Genomic DNA, 20,667 nt, shown 5'->3' with positions numbered 1-20,667 from the left:
ACTTGTGTGGCGCAGAAAACACCACATTCACGTCAAATCTGCCCGCCACCTTTTTTAGATTATGAGCCGTTCGGTGCATATACGGAATAACAGCAAATTTTTTTCCCGCTCTGTCCAATTTTGTATTCAAGAAATCTTTTCGCACTGCCCTCACCAGCTTCTCGCAAGTTGCTGAAATCACCCCCTGTGGAAACCCTGCGGCTTCTAATCTACGTACTTGTAACATCAGACTGTCGGCTATGCAGTGATGGCATGAATTTGTGAGGCTTGAACGTAAGGTAGTCATTGCAATTCCATTCTTTACTAGCTTTGAGTGCCCCGAGGTAAAACTTAACACCGGTTTTTGGGATCGGGGTGAATGCATCCAGCAGATGTGCTCTTCCCTAAAAAACAACTTCAAACTTAAAAACTGTAGTGCATTTTCTGACGGCAACTCGAAAGTGAAGGACAGTCCTTTACCACATTCTTGAAAAACCTTTAGAATGTCATTCACTCTTGTATTGAAACTGTCCCTGTCTACTAAAACTAAAAAATCGTCAACAAATCTTGAGATATGCATTGCAAGACCCCCAATTTTGTTTTTTATTTCCCTGTCTACCTGGGCAAGATAAATGCTGCTTAGGGCTGGAGCAACCTTCGAACCTATGCATATGCCCTTTCTTTGAACATATACATCTCCTCGCCATCCCACGTATGTTGATTGCAAATAGAAAGCCAAAACCTCAAGAAAAGAAGACACCGAAATGCCGCACCGACTCACAAACCTGGCTTCGTCATTTCCTTCATCTATGCACTTGCGTACCGCTTTTAACATGCCTTTATGAGGCAGAGAATAATACAAGTCTTGTATGTCTATGCTAAAACCGGTACACCTTCCCGGATTTTCTTGCCTTAGGAACTTGACAAGAACATCGGCATTTTTCACAGCAAATGGATCGTCAACTGTCAATCCTGAAATGTGTTCCTGTAGGTAACTAGAGATTAAATACTGCCAAGTGCCACCTTCGGAAACTATAGCCCTAAATGGGACATCGATCTTGTGGGTTTTTGCCGAAAAAAATAAGTCCAATTCCGTTCCCTGTGATTTCTGAACCGAGGTGGCTAATGCCTTCAAATTAAACTCATTCAACAGTGATATCGCCCGCTCTTTCACAACCACGTGATCTACGTTGACCCGTTTAAAACACTTTTTGACAGCCGCCAAAGCCTTTTCATTGAACATCCCTTGCCCCACGGATCTGCCGCTCGTGTGCGGAGTTCTACAGCCGTCACCAGGGCATTCAAGACGTATTTGTCGCATTCTTCGTTCAGAGCTTTGGCGACAGGCACGGTATCTGAAGGAGTGCTTATGGGTAGCATGTGGGCGGTACGGAACAGAACATCAGCAAACCAAGGTCTACAGGGAGTGGTTTGCAACCTCACTGCAGACGACGGAGTTCTTGTGGGCTTCCGCCCTCCCTCACCTTCCAAGGAAAGAAAGGACTGCAAAGCAAGCTGGAAGAGTGCAGCTTCTGGGCGAAGCACAACTTCCACCGCAACACCGTAAGACCCTTGAACACGGACCGAAGTACTCCCAGGAGCCAATCCTATCACCGGTGGAGAGGCTAGCCATTTCCAGAAGTATCTCCAGAAAAGTCAAGGATGAACTTCGGCCAAGGTTCCTGGAGGAGAGCGTCAACGCCTTGGGTGTGTCACCGGGCAGACCGAAACGGAGTAAGGACGTGCGTGGCCTCGTAGATTATTTCCACAGTGCCGATTTAAGACTTGTGTTATCAGATAAGGAAGGGCATTTTGTTGTGATTCCGGAAGGGATGTTCAATGAAAAGGCTTTGGCGGCTGTCAAAAAGTGTTTTAAACGGGTCAACGTAGATCACGTGGTTGTGAAAGAGCGGGCGATATCACTGTTGAATGAGTTTAATTTGAAGGCATTAGCCACCTCGGTTCAGAAATCACAGGGAACGGAATTGGACTTATTTTTTTCGGCAAAAACCCACAAGATCGATGTCCCATTTAGGGCTATAGTTTCCGAAGGTGGCACTTGGCAGTATTTAATCTCTAGTTACCTACAGGAACACATTTCAGGATTGACAGTTGACGATCCATTTGCTGTGAAAAATGCCGATGTTCTTGTCAAGTTCCTAAGGCAAGAAAATCCGGGAAGGTGTACCGGTTTTAGCATAGACATACAAGACTTGTATTATTCTCTGCCTCATAAAGGCATGTTAAAAGCGGTACGCAAGTGCATAGATGAAGGAAATGACGAAGCCAGGTTTGTGAGTCGGTGCGGCATTTCGGTGTCTTCTTTTCTTGAGGTTTTGGCTTTCTATTTGCAATCAACATACGTGGGATGGCGAGGAGATGTATATGTTCAAAGAAAGGGCATATGCATAGGTTCGAAGGTTGCTCCAGCCCTAAGCAGCATTTATCTTGCCCAGGTAGACAGGGAAATAAAAAACAAAATTGGGGGTCTTGCAATGCATATCTCAAGATTTGTTGACGATTTTTTAGTTTTAGTAGACAGGGACAGTTTCAATACAAGAGTGAATGACATTCTAAAGGTTTTTCAAGAATGTGGTAAAGGACTGTCCTTCACTTTCGAGTTGCCGTCAGAAAATGCACTACAGTTTTTAAGTTTGAAGTTGTTTTTTAGGGAAGAGCACATCTGCTGGATGCATTCACCCCGATCCCAAAAACCGGTGTTAAGTTTTACCTCGGGGCACTCAAAGCTAGTAAAGAATGGAATTGCAATGACTACCTTACGTTCAAGCCTCACAAATTCATGCCATCACTGCATAGCCGACAGTCTGATGTTACAAGTACGTAGATTAGAAGCCGCAGGGTTTCCACAGGGGGTGATTTCAGCAACTTGCGAGAAGCTGGTGAGGGCAGTGCGAAAAGATTTCTTGAATACAAAATTGGACAGAGCGGGAAAAAAATTTGCTGTTATTCCGTATATGCACCGAACGGCTCATAATCTAAAAAAGGTGGCGGGCAGATTTGACGTGAATGTGGTGTTTTCTGCGCCACACAAGTTGGGGGGGCTTTGTCGCATGATAGGGAACCGCCATGACAATATATCAAGCATTAGCCCATTTCGTTGTTTGGTTTCCCATAGATCAAGGTGTGTAGAGTGCGCATGTTCAGTTGTGTATGAACTTCCTCTTTCATGTAAAAGAGTATATATAGGACAGACCGGCCGATGTATAAATATTCGACTTAGGGAGCATCTTCGTTCACTATCAGATTCAAACTATTCGCATCTAAAAGAGCACTGCAAAGCTTGCAAGCTTGAAAATAAAAAAGTATGCAGACCTTTAGTCGCGCACACACGTATTTTATTCCGCCATAGAGATAAGACGACAAGGGAGCTCATTGAGGCATATCATATTCGGAAAAGACGGGGTGAATGCGTCAGTCAGCCTTCCTTATTGATGGTCGATAAAGAGGTCGCATTTCTTGACAACACGTGTTTTATGCTTTGTGTTTTTTTAGTGGCTTTGTGTGTTTTTTTTCTGGCTGTATCGTGTTTTTTCGGTTAATCACAGTGTTCTAAAAATCGCGTTGTAAGGTTTTAATCTTGACACATGATGTAGTTCTTAGACTGTTGTTAGTCTGGGCATGTGCGCGAGTGATGTCAGGTCATGTGACTTTTTAACTATAAATGTCTGTTTTTTCTGAATAAAAAATAGTTGTGAGTCAGCGCTCGTCCGTGTGGTTTCCTTCATCTTTGTCTTCCGTCCTTTTCGCGCTGTTTTTTCCACCCAAAATGAACGTATACCAACTCGCCCAACTTTCCATTCTACTGCCATGTAATTATGCTAAAATAAACCGCAAGGCCTGTGAAGACTCCAGTCAGCCGCTCAAACTCTTCTTTTCACGGGACAGAAAAGTTTCGATACTGCAATGCACACTCAGGCCTACGTTTTGTGGAGGTTCGTGTGTGTGTTCATGCAAAAACAGCTCTTAATATTAACTTTATTTTTGTTGTTCATGAAGGAATCAAGGTGTCCAGCAAACATAACATCGCATGTGGGCCTGATTGGCAGAGGAAAGAAACAAATATCCACAAGAATAAATTAGATAACTTTGATAATTGGTAGTTTATCACCGGCGTCGATCGAGACACGCATGTAGAGGAGTATATAAGGATGAAGCTCAGGTAAACAATCGTTGGTGCATTTGCGGTCATTCAAAAATTCTCAGTGTCTGTGCAAACTTTTCTGTAAAATACTGTAGAAGCTTAGGCAAGTTGGTGTGACATTATTTTTCGCACCGCAAGGACAAAGGGGACAAAGGACGAGGCAAGTTCGAGAGTTCGTGACGACACGAGACGAGACAAGTCAACGCCGTGCCTGTGAACTTGTCTCGTCGTTTGTCCCTTGCGCTGCAAAAAATAATTTTCTACCAAAATCTTTCATCCTTTGTAATGCGAGGGCTGTGTGTGTGTGTGTGTGTGCGTGTGCGTGTGCGTGTGCGTGTGCGTGTGTGTGTGTGTGTGCGTGTGTGTGTGTGTGTGTGTGTGCGTGCGTGTGCGTGTGCGTGTGCGTGTGTGTGTGTGTGGGGGGGGGGGGGGTGCGCGCGCGCGTGCGTGCGTGCGTGCGTGCGTGAGTGCGGGCCGGCGGGTGCATAATATCCTCTGCTGGGTATTTGCGGCAACACATCAACATGAGCTTGCAATATTAAAGTGCGAGCACTTGTTGCCTGCATTTCTTGTTGAAGGATATCTCCGTGCGAATTGTATTGGCGTAATAGCAAGGTCTGCATATGACTCTTTACTCACTTCTTTGGAGTGGCAAATTTCAAAAATCCCCAGCAAGTTATCAACAATTAAACAATAAAATTTAACACAGCACCCAAAAAAAACATTTCAGCCCAATAGAACTGAATATAATTACAATAAAATTTCAGTGCCCTTTATTCAACAGACCTCAATTACCCGCAATAGTTTCCAGAGAAACAATGCTACTTCAAGGTAAATTCTCAGCATTGACCACTAACATTTCAGTTATCTTGCAACAAAATATTTGTTTGGGTTACTTTACTGGTTTACCGGAAGCAAATGCAAAACATGCACCACACCAGTGTGACATGAGCCTCGATGGCATGCGAAGAATGGCGGTCTAGGCGGTTGTATTCCGTGGCGGCTGCAGCGCAAAACGACGACCGGAGCGGTATGAGACTGATGGGCGCTGTACTGCCCCCTACTCCTCCTGTTGTCTTTGAACGCCGTTGCTGCCGTAGACATGCCAGCCTCTGCAGGATTGTCGCCCATTTCCGGGCGGTCATGCTCCTAGAAACGTGTGAATTTCTTTCCATAGGCTGTCATCTTCATAAGTTTCTCCCAAATCGCAGTGTCAAATTTGGAAAGTAGGCCCGTAGTACATGACCAGGTGCTGAGCTAAGAAAAGTAGTGTGGACAACTCTATCCATTTATCGTCCTCAACACAAAATGGTTGCCTGTCTATTCATGGCTGCGTTGGCTATTGTCCGGCAGCGAGAAATGCATTTATAGCTGACAGAAATGGATTTCAATAACCTCCCTCTATTCGATTCGAACTCGTGACGTGCTGGCAGAAAAACTGCACAGAATGTTTACTACATTCGAGTCAGTGCGATCGCACGGATTTGTGCTACGTAGAAGACGACGATGAGCGGGCAGTGGCGCAGGATGCGCTCGCCCTGGCGAGCTGAGGACATGCAGCAGACAATTTTGCTCAGGCCAAAACCACCAAATTTGTGCTACGTAGAAGACGACGTAGAGCGGGCCGTGCCGCGGGACGGAGCGCTCGAGCTAGGGCAGCTGCGAACAGGCAAGGGACGATTTTCTCCGGGTTGGTGCCCATCGGATTATTGCTTACGCACTAAACGGACGATTAACCAGACATTCGAAGTGTATGGTGAAGTAGCGTAGACTCAGAGATCCGCGCATAAATCGACGTCGACGCACTCATTTTACTCGTAAAATTGACAGATGATAAGACAGCTATTTTATATTAGCAATGTTTTGTAGAAACTACATCGCGTAATCCTAATTTAATGTCTCTTATTAAAGATAGTTCCCAGGCCAGCAACCTGCGCCAGCCTCTTCATATAATTTATACTGATATTCTGAGCACCCCTTTATCCAGATAATTACAGTGTTTGTGAACACCTAACTTTAGAGCAATAAAAATTCTTCTCCTTTAATTCTTTGTAAACCGTACGTAGTAAATCAGTTCAAAACATGTAAAGTTGTTATATTTTGGGCCAAATTCGAAGTTATTAAAGTTGGCTGCATGTCTAACTTATATAGTCAACTTAGAAGTAATGAATTCAAGTAAACTATACAATTTAACTTGGCCAAAGTTACTTATAAATCTCAGTATGAGGTGCCCCTCCCCCATGTCCTCAAAAGGCAGTGTTAAATACCTTCCCAAGTCACACTGCTCTTTGCCAGGATGGCCTGAACACCCACCTTCCGGCATTGAGATTTAGGCTTCCTCGCCCATCTACGCCGAGTATTTCGCACCCTAAAAAGAATTTTCGCTAGCAGTATGTCAAAAGACAGTTCTTAAACCAACAGTTGGCATTTCTAAAACAAGTGAATGCCAAGAGACGCTCGCAAAATCACCGTTTTTCAAAATAACCCTCAAAAAAGGGAGCCCACTACCAAGTGTTATAAATAAAATAATAACGGAAACTCTCGAAGCCATAAAGTAACCTCATGTGATAACGAATCGGTTTCCGCCATCTTCATCTGACTTTAATCTCTGAAAAGCGAGCAAATATACAGACACCTAGGCATGTACAGAAAGAAACCCCATGTGCAATCAACAGAACCGTTCAAGATACGAAATCTCAACTTTAAAAAGGTTCGCAGATGTATCGCCGGCACAACTTTTTCCCATTTTTCTTATCTGGTACGCCTCCAAAACTTCCCGTGCCTTACTATCACCGCTCCTGCCCAGAATCTGTATCGCATCAAGTAGCGGCTCACACTTTTTGCAGTGCTCACAATTTTCCCCCGTGAGCGCTTGTCCTACGTCGTTCTTCAGTTGTGTGTGTGTTTTTTCGGCGCTGCTGTTTTTTTCTTTTTCGAGTACAATGAACCGTCTAGCCCTAATAGAAGTTCTTCTCGAAGCCACTCGGCCTCGAAATCACCGCGTTTAGGAGGCTCGCCAACAACCCGTAGAAACGGCAGAGAGTGGGAGCCCTTCAAAGGCTGTGAACGCCAATCGCACGAATTTAGATATTTACAGATTAAAAGCAGTATACAAGCAACCACTTTTTGTTTGATGTAGTCCGCTTCCTCCTTCTTTCAGCGCCGAAGGATGGCACTGCTCTTCTCGTGTTCTGGCGGGAATCGCGACAGACGATGCGGACCCCCGATTCGTTATCACCACGCCATGCAAGGATCCGCCAGAAGGCCACGAGACCAAAAACAGATCGAGGACGCGCCCGTTCCCCGTACGGCTGCGGCATGGTAATCACACAGAACACTTTTAAAACAATGCCACAGAGCCAAACCAAGGAGTTTCAATCCTTATTTTATATACCAGCCTTTTACCCCACGCCCTTCGTAATCATTTGACACCAGGAGGGCGCTCGGTATCCGTGATCTACGTTGTACGCGGCAAGTAGCCAACTGCACGACATCACCAGGTGCTCCCGTCGTATGCTACAGAGCATTTTAAATGCTTGTAACAATACCACCAATTCTCTGACCAGAGTGGAACCTTGTCACTATCAGTTTTATGACATACAGTCAACACACTACGAGGCACTATAGCCAATGTGAAGTTTTGTTGCGGGTCGATCTCAGCCTTTTAGTGTGATGAAATAAAACAGCGCAAGGGACAAGACGAAACACGAAGAAGCAAAACACAGACACGGGCGGTGACTAACAACTGAAATTTTAGTTCGATGCAGGACACATATGTAAGGTACAAAGAGGGGGGTGTGTCCAAGGCGATCTTGCACAATCACCGAAACAGTGTAGTCACGTCCAAGGGTAAAAACGATATAAAGGTGAAAGGCCGAAAAAGAGAAAAAGCGATAAAAACCACGGTGTAAGAGGCCGGGACGGAAAGTGAAACCGGTGAAAACAGATATACACATATCCAAAAGGCAAAAAACGGCGTTAAACTAACGGTGAAAAAACGGGACTAAAATCGCGGCACAAGGTGATTAACAAAAATTGCAGAGAGGGGCATTTAAGAAAAGGATTAAACATTTAGCCTGCCTCTACGAAAATCCAATTCTTTTTGCGACAAGCACAGGGAGGGTGTACTCATACATTGTTCCTTTGCGTTGTGGATTGCGAACGCTTCTGCGATTTCCCTGGATATTCTATCCCGTCCTCTAGCAAGAATTGTGCAGCGATTGAAATCTGGGGTACAGGTTTCGTCCGGATCAACATCCTTACGTTTGCACTTTTTGCAGTGCTTGGCAAGATGCGCAGAAATAGCAATGCTGTCTACATTGATCCTGTGCTCTTGAAGCCTAATGTTGAGGCACCTGCCTGTTTGGCCAATGTATCTCTTCCCACAGGATACGGGCAGAGAGTAGACGACGCCGGTTTTGCAGGGGTCGAGTTGTTCCGAATGAGTCTGCCCACACCCACGGGCGATCGGAGGTTTGTTTACCTTCGAGCAGAGGGCGGAAAGCTTGTTTGGCGCTGAAAAGACGACGTCAACCCCTGAACGTTTAGCGACTTTTTTGAGCCGGTGGCTGACCTCATGAATGTACGGCATTACGACCACTCTTATGTTTTCCCTGTTGGACGCCTCCTGCGCGTCATGTCGTTCTTGTTTGTTGGTGACGTTCCGGGCCACGGACACGAGAACGTTCAGGGGATATCCGGCGGTTGACAGGCGCTCGACCTGGTTGCTAAAACTATCCTGGAAATGATGTTCACGCGACTTCTGAAGCGCATTTTTAAAACAAAGTCTTACTATCCCTCTCTTGAGTTTTGTATGGGCAGACGTAAAAGGCAGAAGAGGTTTCTTACCCCTGGGCTGATAGGACCAGCAGATAAGCTGGTTAGAGCAATGCAGTCGCAAGTCCAGGAATCTGATTGAGCATTCATGCGGCGTTTCATGCGTCAAATCCAGAGGAATACATTTTCCAAACGTAGAAATTCTTTCCGAAATCTGTCTATGTTTGGCGCTTCCGGCGCTTCCTGTTACTTTCCGTGCAATTTTATCTCGTCGTTTATCCCCATTTTATCTTTGGTTTGGTTTGGTTTATGGGGTTTAACGTCCCAAAGCGACTCAGGCTATGAGAGACGCCGTAGTGGAGGGCTCCGGAAATTTCGACCACCTGGGGTTCTTTAACGTGCACTGACATCGCACAGTACACGGGCCTCTAGAGTTTCTCCTCCAAAGAAATTGAACCGCCGCGGCCGGGATCGAACCCGCGTATTTCGGGTCAGCAGCCGAGCACCATAACCACTGAGCCACCATGGCGGCCCCATTTTATCTTGGTTAAGATTGTCCTTATCCTGCCCCTTTGTCTTAATCAGCTGGGACTGCGCTTTCAGTTCCTCGAGCTCGTAATTTTGCTTCCGTTTCTTTCAGTTGCAAGTTAGCGCTCGTCCTGCGTCCCTCTCTTGTCCTTGCTTCTCTCGCGCTAAGCCACCTTGCAAATCATGAATCACCAACTGGCCCAAAACTCCACTTTGCTAAAGTTCTAATAAAGACATTGCACAGCAAATGATTCATAATGGAAAGTTCCACAAAGCTTCATACTCAAGATTTTCTTTCAAATACAGTGCAACATGCTCTCCTATATAGTTTTCTCGAAACACCCCTCCATATTTGCACCCAGGAGAGAACACTTCATCATTTTCATTTGCGAACTGTTTCGGTGCAGTGCAGCATATCAAATCTGTGATTCAGAGAATCCAACGCCATCGGCTGTTCAAACTGCTTACTTTTTAGGCTTCGGATATTGGCATGAAAAAGTGACATCCTGCCATTTTCGTGAACACGAGAAGTGCTCACAACAAGGTCTTTAAAACCGGGCCCCAGAGCGTGGAAAACTGTTCTGGGCTAGGTTTAGATACTCTGCATCTTCTGCTGTGCCGAGGGGGGAAGATTTCACTGCTAGCTAGTTCCATATTGCTAGCCACTCTATTTATTATGCAGTGCATTTTGTAAATCTCCTGAATATAAACTTCAGTTCATTTTATCGCTACTTCCCGTCGTCGCTATTCGTTATTACACCGTCTCTGACGGGGCACCCAGGTGCAAGAAGGAAAAGAACCTATCGAAAATTTACTCCCGTGTTGCGCAATTTGTTATTTTTAGCACCGAGCAATGAAACCGGTCCTCTTCAATCCCACAGCTAAACCAGCGAATGAGAGCAGACCGGCTAATTTCGCAACCACTGCACACGTCACAATAATTGCTCAGCATATCGCTTTTGTGTTTGCAGGCGCACAATTTTCATGCACTCAGTGCGTCCACGTCGAGTTCATCTTCGTGTATTCATGCATGTCGGAGGACCGAATTGTGACGACAACCTCCTTTCTCGGGGACTGCCTGCGTGCTTTTGAAACTGACTGGCGCACGGATGGAAGTTAACGAAGACGACGACATCCAAGCACAGCTGGAGAGACTGGCCCTACAACCGTGCCTGCAACATCTCAGCCACTTCGGTTACTCAAATGCTTGGTTCCACCCCACGTGTGTTCATTACGGTTGGTCTGGGTGCCTGGGCACAGAGTAATCCATTTGAATGAGGTTGCTGATACCCTGGCGAAAGCATCTCTTCAAGGCCCAGTCGTATCTGTGCTTCAACCCAGCGCATATATTACGGCGGCCAGGTTTCGCAGGTATCTGCTCTTGAAAGAATTCGCAGCATCAGCTCTGACCTCCTCTCCCGAATTCCGGCATCTCCTTTATCCGTGGTGCAGTAAAGGATGGCGATCATGCGAGCTTGAGGTTTCCTTCACGCGTCTACGTTGTCGCGTGCCTGAGTTAAACTTCTACATTTATAGATCTGGTCTGGCGGTCTCCCCATTGTGCCCGTTCTGCGGAGAACCCGAAACGATAGATCATTTCTTGTTGTCCTGCCGCCGTTTCTCCTCTTTACGGAGCCGCCTGCTGGAGCATCCGTTACGACAGCTAGGTCTAAGTCTGTCAGCTGGGGTTGCTCTGTCTCTTGGGGCTTCCTCCCTTGGGCACAGGAACTGGAATGTGCTCTCCGCCATGCAAAACTTCCTTACAGACACTAAACGGCTGCCGTCTTAAGCTCTGCTCTTTCTCATGATCAATATTTCTCTGGCACGAAAGCTTTCTAAAACATGGAATATTTAGCCCCGTTCTCTATTTCAGTCACCGATCTCACAGTATTTGTTTAGCTTATTTCAATTACACTTCTTATTTTCTTTCATTTATTTCCTAATTGCTATTATTATCATTATTATTTTATTTTTCTCCATCATTATTTTCTTGTTTAACATTTTGTGCACCTATCAGTTGCCGCGTGTGTCTTGGCCAATCCCCCGCAGTGGGTACGCGCCATTTTCTAGAGGACAACAACAACTGGCCCTAACACACGTATGCTAGGCTGCGGTGATGTCGTAATGGTTTAATGCAGTGGCCAGCAAAGCTGACCTCTTCGCGCCGTCGCTAATCCGAATCCCATTCGCGGCCATAAAGTGTCTATTTCGACCTTTACTTCATGTCCCTTGGCTTTGTCCCGCCAACAACACACCTCAGAAGTGCCAGCACATCTGCCAAGTCGGTCATTCACGCAATCACAAGAAGACATACACGTCGGCCACCAATCAATGCCCGGTCATGTTACGTGATCACGTGACGTCATCACCGTCTCGGCCTATGAGCGATTTTTATGACTAACCACCCCGTGTTTTTGACTAACCACACCGTGCATTTCCAGCCCATCTGCCAGCCCGCCATGTCACGTGGTCTGATGATCCATCACTCCGTTCGACCAAAAAACGCTCTCACATATTATGTGATCATGTAACAACATCTCTCTCTCAACCAATAAGTGAATTTTGTGACAGACGGCGCCTGGATTTGTGCGGATGTGAGCTCTAATGATACCACATTAAAGACAACACGCTCACAAAAGCAAGAGTTGGGCAACTTGTTGCTCCTGTGACAACCCACGATGATAGCATGTATCAGCAACCCTAGTCGCCCACGGCTGGATGGCGTGCTTTTACAGCACTATCTGTTAGAGCCAAGGTTCCCGACCTTCATGTAGTAGTACCAGTCATTGGAGCCTACATACAGCGTTCTCAGTCATGTGACCGGCACGCCTCCCACTATCTTCGTCGTCATCACGTGCGGTCGCTACAAGGCGGCGCCAAATGCCTTGAAAAACCGTTCAAGAAAACATCCTGTAATTACTGCATGCGCAGCATCTTAAACTGCCCACGCTACAGAAGCTGCAGCAGTTGTTTTAAAGCCGCCAGCGGCAACATGCCCCATCACTGGTGTTACGGGAGGGCCATGAGTGCAGCTGAGGCACAGCGTTAAGGACCGAAAGCTGCACGTACGCAGGAAGCCACGATATGAACGTGCGTGCGATAGGCCCAGCAGAGAACAAACGACAACCGGACATTGTCCGCACAGGCGCTGCACGACAATGTGCTCAAGTCCGCGCCGAGACATCTATCGTAGCACGAACCTCTCTTAACCCTCCGTACACAGACACACAATCATCACCCTCTCACGCGTGGCAGCAGCATTGAAGGTAAATGCAACAATGAGAAGAAAACAAAGCGTACTATCCAGCGCTGATTAATCGCCTCACGAAGGATCTATTCTCCATTTTTTTCTTTGTCCACGGCTTCTGCTGGCAGTCTAGCATCCTCTGAGATGTTTTCCGGGATGTCATGTAAGGACCAACCCTGACGCAAGCTGGGGCCGTAGTGTTCACGCGGAGTACAACACACCTTCTTACGTGTCAGCTTAACTGGCAGCGTTTCCGGCAAAATTTTGAGGGATCAGTTCTGGTGATGACTCACCTAGCGTGACGGTTCGGTGCTCCTTGCTGCCAACGTGCACCTCGACGACCTTTGGCTCTCCTGTCAAGGTTGAACGCTCGAGCACCACCGTGTCCGGGTCGGCTTTTCCAGATACGACGGACTGCACAGAGCGGACGAAGCTGAAGCCAAGCAAACGCGTCGCGGAGAAGTGCGTAGCACGAAAGACTGCCTATGCTAGCGAAAGTGTACGTCGGTCTAGCGCAGAGTAGAATTCTAGAAAGAACTCCATGGTAACGTGGACGGAGGCGCAATGTTCAACATTTTATTTAGGGAGGTTTCGGTGTATGCTAGTTAACCGTAGATGGAAGAATTTTATTTAGAGCTCACCCCTACGGTAACCTTCATACACCGCTGCGTTCTTTGCGCTCCTTAAAATTCCATGTTCGATCACAATCACCTGCATTAGAGCTGTTAGTCAAAACAAAACACACAGCTACAGTACAACGACCTGTACATCGGCGCTATGCTGGAAGGCCCGAGTTTGCTGAAACTCGGAATCTTCCCGAGCTCTCGCGACGCCCTCAGATGAGTGAACTAATGGTAGCAAGACAAAATCCCACCCTCGTCACGCCTCCAACATCATTGGGTTATCTGGATATATTCCGTGCTTTATCATCACATCGGCGCCACCTCATCGGCTTCTTGGGCGGTCTACAAAGAACGGGTCACGTGATCCAACCGCCGGTGCACTTTTCATTTGTGTGTCGCTCCACCAAGTGCACAGTGTGTGCAATAAGACAAACGAGGTTTGTTGAATTTTATAATGCACTTAATACACCTTTATAAGCATTTTATAGTGTGCAAGATTTGGATTTAAAGCGCTTTGGAGTGATTTATGCATTATTAAATTTTGTTTTGTACCGCGAGGGATCGCTACCAACGCCCGTCATCAGCTCACCGCCAATGACGACGAGGTACATGTGCAACGCTGTGAAGGCTACGGAAGTAGTCTGCAAAAAAAATAAAGAGAGGTATATCACTCCACGCTGTTCTGTGGCCGTGTGGTCTAGCGCGTCGCCCCGTAGAGTCGACAGGCAATGGGAGCGCGTGGGTTCAAATCCCGCATGGTGAAACTTTTTATCTCGCTTTTTTTTTTTCATCGCAAGTTGAATTTCGCGTGACTTGAATGAGAAAACTCGTTTTATTCAGAATCGCTGGAATATTATGCCGTGTTCTGAAATGAACTGCATGCATCTGTTCATTTCATGCATACCGCGTTAATGTGAGCTGTCCGAAATTCGTTGTCAATGAGCTCGCACCGGCTTTTGGTCAGCAGTGGCGGTTATCTTCCCGATTCTGCAGCATTGTGACTATACTTTTTAGATGCAAGTGAGAGGTTTGTGCGAAAGATGGCATTCATTCGTCGGATTTAATTAATTAGCACAGTGGTGAGTGCTCTCTGCAGTGGCCCGATTAACAAGTGTTATGAATTGTTCTGTGGAACAGGTTAGCGGCTGATCCAGTCTTCGCCAAAAGAGTCTGGGAGCGACTTTGGCACTGTGCTGTAGAGTAGCCCAAAGGACTTGGCGAGAACAATTATATTTTACTGATTGCAATGTTCAATGCATAATGTGCCTTCCTCGTGAAATAGTTGGCCTTCACCATGTCAGGGCTGGACTTCGAAGGGGCCTTTACGCCAATGTAGGTCCCGTGGACGCATCCCACGACGTCTGTGATGCCGCCGCGCAGAAGGAAACGCTCCTCAACATACGCACGCTCGGCCGCAGTCGTGGGCAAAGCGAGCCACCGCTTCTGCACAGCCGCTTCGATAAGCGCGTCGGAGACGTCCCTCACACAGCGGCTCACAGTGCTTTATTGGCGTCCAATAAAGCGATCTGCGCCGACGCTCCCCTGGAAGCTCCCGGTCGCGAAGAACCGGAGGGCGCAGAGGACTTGCTCTTCGACCGAAAGCGAATGAAGCCCGGTACGCACTCTCCGCAGGCTTGGGTCGTAGCCTATTTACACAACCATCGTACCGATTTTTTGGAGAGGCGAAAATGTCGCTGGAATTCGTCGTCGGCCAAGGCAGTAAACGGGTCCAGCCGGCCGTACTGACATTTGCCGTCAGAGGAAGCGATTACCCAGGCTGCTGCTGCTGCCGCCATGACAGCCCCGAGATGAATTCGGGGCACTTCACCGTTCACGAGTTTAGCTCCGAGTTCACCTGTCAATCAAAACCATTGGTCACGCCCTGGCGTGCCGTACATAAAATATAGGCGTCCGCGTTATGGGTGGGACACTCCCAACATCCCTGCCGGCTACAGGCATGCTGCGCGGCTGTGCTGATTGCTGACAGACATCGACAATGTTACCATCGAAATATAACAGGCAAAACGGACGTCATCGCTCATAAATCTAAGCACCTCTGCGAAGGACACGCAACGTGGCGAAAGCCGCCGATTTCTTCGCTCGCATACCAAGATTGCACAACACTATAGCCTGTTGCAACCACGTAAGACACATCACAACGCTGAAGGCGCGTCACACCTGCTTGCAAGGCGTCAAACACGGAGCACGACGACGAAACGGTGCTTAGAGCACGTCCTACTCCAACAACATCGCAGCACAGGTGTTTGGCTTGGCCGTCCTTTCATCGGTGATAAAGCTCAGCATCAATGTGTCAAACACATCTGGGATCGACAAAAGACCGCTGCTCCAGACCCAGTGCAATAAAGTGTTTGTAATTTCCAGCACGCAAGCACTGCGTACTTCACAACCGTAACACATTTATCTGTTATAAGTCCGATTCCATTATTACAAACAGGATCCCTCACCTGCCCGAATGATATTAATGCGATGTCCCTGCGGTATACAACGGCGATCGACGTTAGTGACCAAAGCAGTCCGCAAAACCTTGAAGTGCGCGACGTTAACAAGTACTACGCACATACGCGCGCCACCCCCTTCACAGCTTTTAGTCAGCGTCTGATGACATAGGATGAGTTCTGTCGCTGGGTAGCACGCTCTTCGCATCCGCAGTGCACTAAAGAGGCGTCACACACAACAGGCATACGTAATGAATCATTGAATACAGCCAAAAAGCAATTTTGTTTCTCACACCGCATCACAGCCGCTCGCACGGCCAATTTCTACCGCTGAGATTCGCCAAGAGCGTACTAAAAGCAATGGTTGGCTATAGCGGGGTGCGGCAGCGGCCGTAGCAGCGGAGAGCTCCACCTGAGGTCACTGCAGAGAGCAGCAGTGACGCGGGGGTGCAGTGAAGTTCAGTTTTTGCTTTTGTTTATTATGCAAGCCAGAAGATGCATGACTGTTATATTTTGACATACGACACAATAAAATATATTATCGCAATGGCCGAAAAATAAGACAGATTCAGCGTGTAGTAGTTGCCCAGTCTTTCCAGTCGAAGGCAGCGCTAGCGGCGGCGCGTTAGCGCCAGAGCTCTCTCGTTTTCGACACGGTGGGCTGCCGCTCTAGTTCGTATGCAAGCCACGCTGCAAGCAATGGCCTCACTATGGCCTCTAGCGGCAGAAAGTGTCAAATCTTTGTTAATTTCCTAAAGCTATGCTTTTCAACAACGCTTCATTGGATTCAGATTTTAAAATACATTTGGAAATGAACAAAATGTTCATAATATTATCTGTTGCCTTTTAACGTATTCTAGAGAAGAGAAAGGGTTGATACAAGAGTGCACCTAGTGCGCACTGTTCGTCTTCGGAAATGGAGAGACAGATACAGCCTGAAAGAGAAGACACGCCTTTGGCGCGCCCGGAAAGGCGTGTCAAACAGCTAGCGGCGAGTGTGCAGATAGATAGCAGAGAAGTCAAGATTTCAGGATTGCTGATATGGCGCTGATAACTTCAGGTAGCGCTGCGGCCTGGTATTGCGCAGTGTATTGTGTTTGAAGTGTGAAACAGGCGCGCAGGGTGCGCTTGTATCGCCTTCACGTGGCTTTATCTCTACATTTTATTGTCCGCTGCCTGCGCACGTTCCGCGCTATCTTCGTTTACTGACTGCCGTCATCGCTAACTCGGATGAAACTCGGGCGAGCGCCAAACTCGGGCCTTCCGGCATAGCACCCCATAAAGCGGAAATGCTTAATTAAACTTCGTGTCAACGGAACCGAGGGCACAAAAACTCAACGATATGAGGCGTACCGAACTTGGTTCACTTCGTTACCGTTGACTAGCGGCGTCTAACAAAGTGGACGGTGCCTACTAACGTGAAGCATTCATTGTTACTGTCCATTCTGAGTTGCCACGGCGTATTGAAATGGGATATTGGTTATGACCGCAGCGCTGTACCAGTAAACGCCCGCACCAGGTCGACGAATATCGAGAACAGCGTGTAAAAATAGATAAGATACAAAGGAGAACGAACAACAACAGAAGGCATATTGAGAGAGAGAAGCTCATTATCGAAAGGCAGAAAATTTAGCCACCGTTGTAACAGCGCTGACATGCCACTCTGCTCTCGGACATAATTTGGGGAGAGAAAGGCGGATGGAGTAAGGTGGGGGAAATATAAAAATTAGAAAACAATTATAAGACAGATTGAGAATATGTGGTCATTCAGTTGTAACCCTATTGAAAAATCCGGTATCGCGGCAAACCGGATTTTAACGGAACATATCGGTTTCATACCGGTCCGGTATCACTCTCATACCGGCGAGACCCGTCCGGTTTGATGGCTATACCGGTTCATACCGGTCCGGTATCGATCCCAAACCGGACAGACCGCTCCGGTACGGTGCTCATACCGGGCAGTCCATTCCCGGTTCGAAGCTCAAATCGGACAGACCAGTCCGGTACGGAGCCCAAACCGGACAGACTAGTCCGGTACGGAGCTCAAACCGGACATACCAGCCTGTATTCAGAGCGATATGTGCTGCGGTTTTGGTGCTTGGTCTCTGCAGATTGACTGTTGTACGCCAGCAGATATTTTTTAGGGGAACGGGGGGGGCAGAGTGCGCATAAGTGCGATAATCAACACACACATGGTTTTGTTGAAAGGTTTAGGAAAAGAAAAGGGCTAAGCGTGAGCTTCGCAGTGGCAAAACATGCAGTTTGTGCATGAAAGGCGGGGGCTGCATGAAGGTGAATTGCGGGCAAACGCCATATTGGCTTCCCGTGCAGCACCCTGACAAAGCCAGGGCGGCTGTGTTAGCCACCATAGCTGTGTGCGGGCAACCGGCTAGTATATATCCGCCAGCAGCCTTCGTAAGTCCTTCGAAGATTACTCTGGATTTCACAGTGCAGAACTTCAAGACTGGCTGATAAACATGGCGAGCCTCCGGTGACTGCGCCAGAGGCTCAAAAAGGTTTGTTACTGTCGCGTTCATTGCAGCAGCTTTCTTCATGTTCCCTAGCGGCAGCCTCTAGCGACGCATCGATGAAAAAAGATAATTCTTGGTTTTCGTGCAGGAATTCTTTGCACTTCTTCTTCAAGTGATCGCCCATTGATAACGCAACTTGTTCAAGCGTCATCGCGAGCGGCCCCACCCTTCACTCTATCAGGAACACATACTAATCACAAATCGCCCAGAACATTTATATCGACAAACAAGAAAAGGTTAATTCAACGGAGCCGGCAGCTTGGGGTGTTCCCTTAAGGGCGACGCTTCGTGCTAACTAAAAGATACAGCGCTCGAGAGAACAAAATAAAAACGAAAACCACCTGTAGAAACCTTACACGAGTAATCCGTCTTTGCACAATTTTTTTTAAAAAGCCTTTTCCTTTTCTCTCCTCACCGCCTTTGCTTTTCCTGGGTCCGGTCGCAAAAAAAAAAACCTGCGCATTCCTGGCTTTTCTGTCCTGTCCCTTCCAGTGCCGTTCCCCGAAGCGGCGCGGAGGCGCTCACTCTACAACCCACGACCGAGCATTTTAAGCCGCCCTCCCGACCACGCTCCCCGCGAGGCTTCCATGAAGTGGCGAGGAGGTTCCGATTCTGCTTGTTGACTGTGCCCGGTCGCAGCGCGGTGACTTTATGCAGAAGTCCTCCCCCGTCTTTCCTGCGTTTGTTTGGAACAGGTTTTTCTCTCCTGCGGCTGGGAAATTGAGTGTCAAGCGATGAAGGTAGCTGCGAAAACACGCTGGCACTCGCTCGTTGGCGTTGAATTTGTGTTATACAATGTTTTGCGCCTTTCTTCGTGTTGCCTTGATCAATCCATGATCAAAGATGACATCGCCTTTGATGCGTACGTCCAGTGCAAATATGGTGGAACCCTATCATCCTTGTCTCAGTGATGAATGACTTCGCTCCGAAAGACGTAAGTGGTGAACATTTGACCGGTGGAGGCCACGGCGGTGAAGGCGGATTTTATGACGGCGACGTCGTGCTGCTAGGACGTAAGTACGCATTTTAAATCACTCTGTTCTTTAAGTACTGCCTCCGTCTTGGGGATATGCTCGGCGTCAACAGAAACGTTCTAACTGTCCAGTGTCTTTTTAACTAAAACTTTGTAGATTGCACAGCGTAGAGGGACGGAATAGCGCAAAATTTTCTTTCAGTTACATACCGAAATTGCTTGTCCTTCATGATAACACGACTAAAATTAGTTTTATAGTTTGTATTCTTTCTTTACAGAGGCATGTGGTGTACACGTGCGAGAGCAATCATCGATAAGCGTCCTGAGGGGGAGCGGCTCAAGCCCTTGAACAAACATCAAGCATCGCATCGATGCTGCGGTATGTGCCGTAAATAATGGAGGATGACCACGCAAGCATTGGAATCGTCCGAGCAACCTGTTTACACACCAACAATGTTAGGATGCAGATTTTCAATACATTATTGATTCAAACATGGAAGGCGTGAGGTGCATTCACGGTACTGAGCATTGCCAATGCTCAGGGCCTGGCGTCTTGAGACGCCTTGCTTGTCTGTGGCTTGCCTGGGCCCACGAGGGCCCGCAATTCAGAGCCCCGTTTGTGCTACTGGGGTATGCATTTGTAATTATTGCATGCAGGTCCACCTCGGGAATGGAATTTTTATTCTTTCGGCAACGTGGGCAGCAGTTATGGTGGCACCCAAAGATTCGCGTTTCTGCAAGGACGCAGCCTTTGGACGACGCCACAACTCCTGGAAAGGAGCGTGACAGGGCAAGCTTGCGATCGGAACCTGAAGTCAGAAGCCTCGGCAGTGGGCAGGAAGCCAATGACCCCTGAAAAGCTACAAGCCATTGGCCGTAAGTTGCATGTCACAGTGCTCAATGCATTATGTTGTGTGTCAGTGGCAAACTAAATGATAAGGTGGGGGCATTATGTACTACCAATCATATTTTCTTTTCTGCAGGTGCTTTTCACTACTTCATTGGCCAGCACCCTGTAGAGACCCCAGCGCCGGTAGATCGTCGCAAAGAGTTAACTTATTGCCTCAGTGAGCTGGTTCAAGACATGCGAACAAAATAAACATCTTTTGGAGTTTTTGATGCATTATAATACTCACCAAGCTACCAATACTTGGTAAAAGCTGGGAGCAAATAACACAATTGCGCATCGACTGCAATACGAGTCGCTGATAATCGCAGATTACCAGTTTCTGAGGCTCTGTATATTGCAGCATTTGGCATGTACACTTATGGCCCCAGTTTTTGGGCAGATTTAGACCAAGTGGAATATATTTGAAGCATTTTATTCCTGCCTTTGTCCTGTGATACAGGGCCCTCCTGTATACTACGGGCCTAGCCTGTAGAATACAGGAC

At 47.4% G+C, this 20,667-nt stretch overlaps 1 protein-coding gene across 6 annotated transcripts in view; it reads right to left on the bottom strand.

Annotated features, from left to right (window-relative positions):
• Nucleotides 1-20,667, bottom strand: part of LOC149325860 (uncharacterized) — a 292,578-nt gene that overhangs the window by 105,795 nt on the left and 166,116 nt on the right. For all 6 annotated transcript variants that reach the window (XM_089563537.1, XM_089563535.1, XM_089563539.1 and 3 more), the window contains one exon: nt 12,986-13,106. In XM_089563537.1, the coding sequence (XP_089419663.1) occupies nt 12,986-13,106 (121 nt within the window). The remainder of the gene's footprint in view (nt 1-12,985; nt 13,107-20,667) is intronic.

The sequence above is a fragment of the Amblyomma mixtum genome, chromosome 10 (assembly GCF_055824585.1).
Source record: "Amblyomma mixtum isolate Tamu chromosome 10, ASM5582458v1, whole genome shotgun sequence".
Lineage (NCBI taxonomy): Eukaryota > Metazoa > Arthropoda > Arachnida > Ixodida > Ixodidae > Amblyomma > Amblyomma mixtum.
The sequence above is the reverse complement of the archived record's forward strand: the minus strand, read 5'-3'. Positions and strand labels throughout refer to the sequence as shown.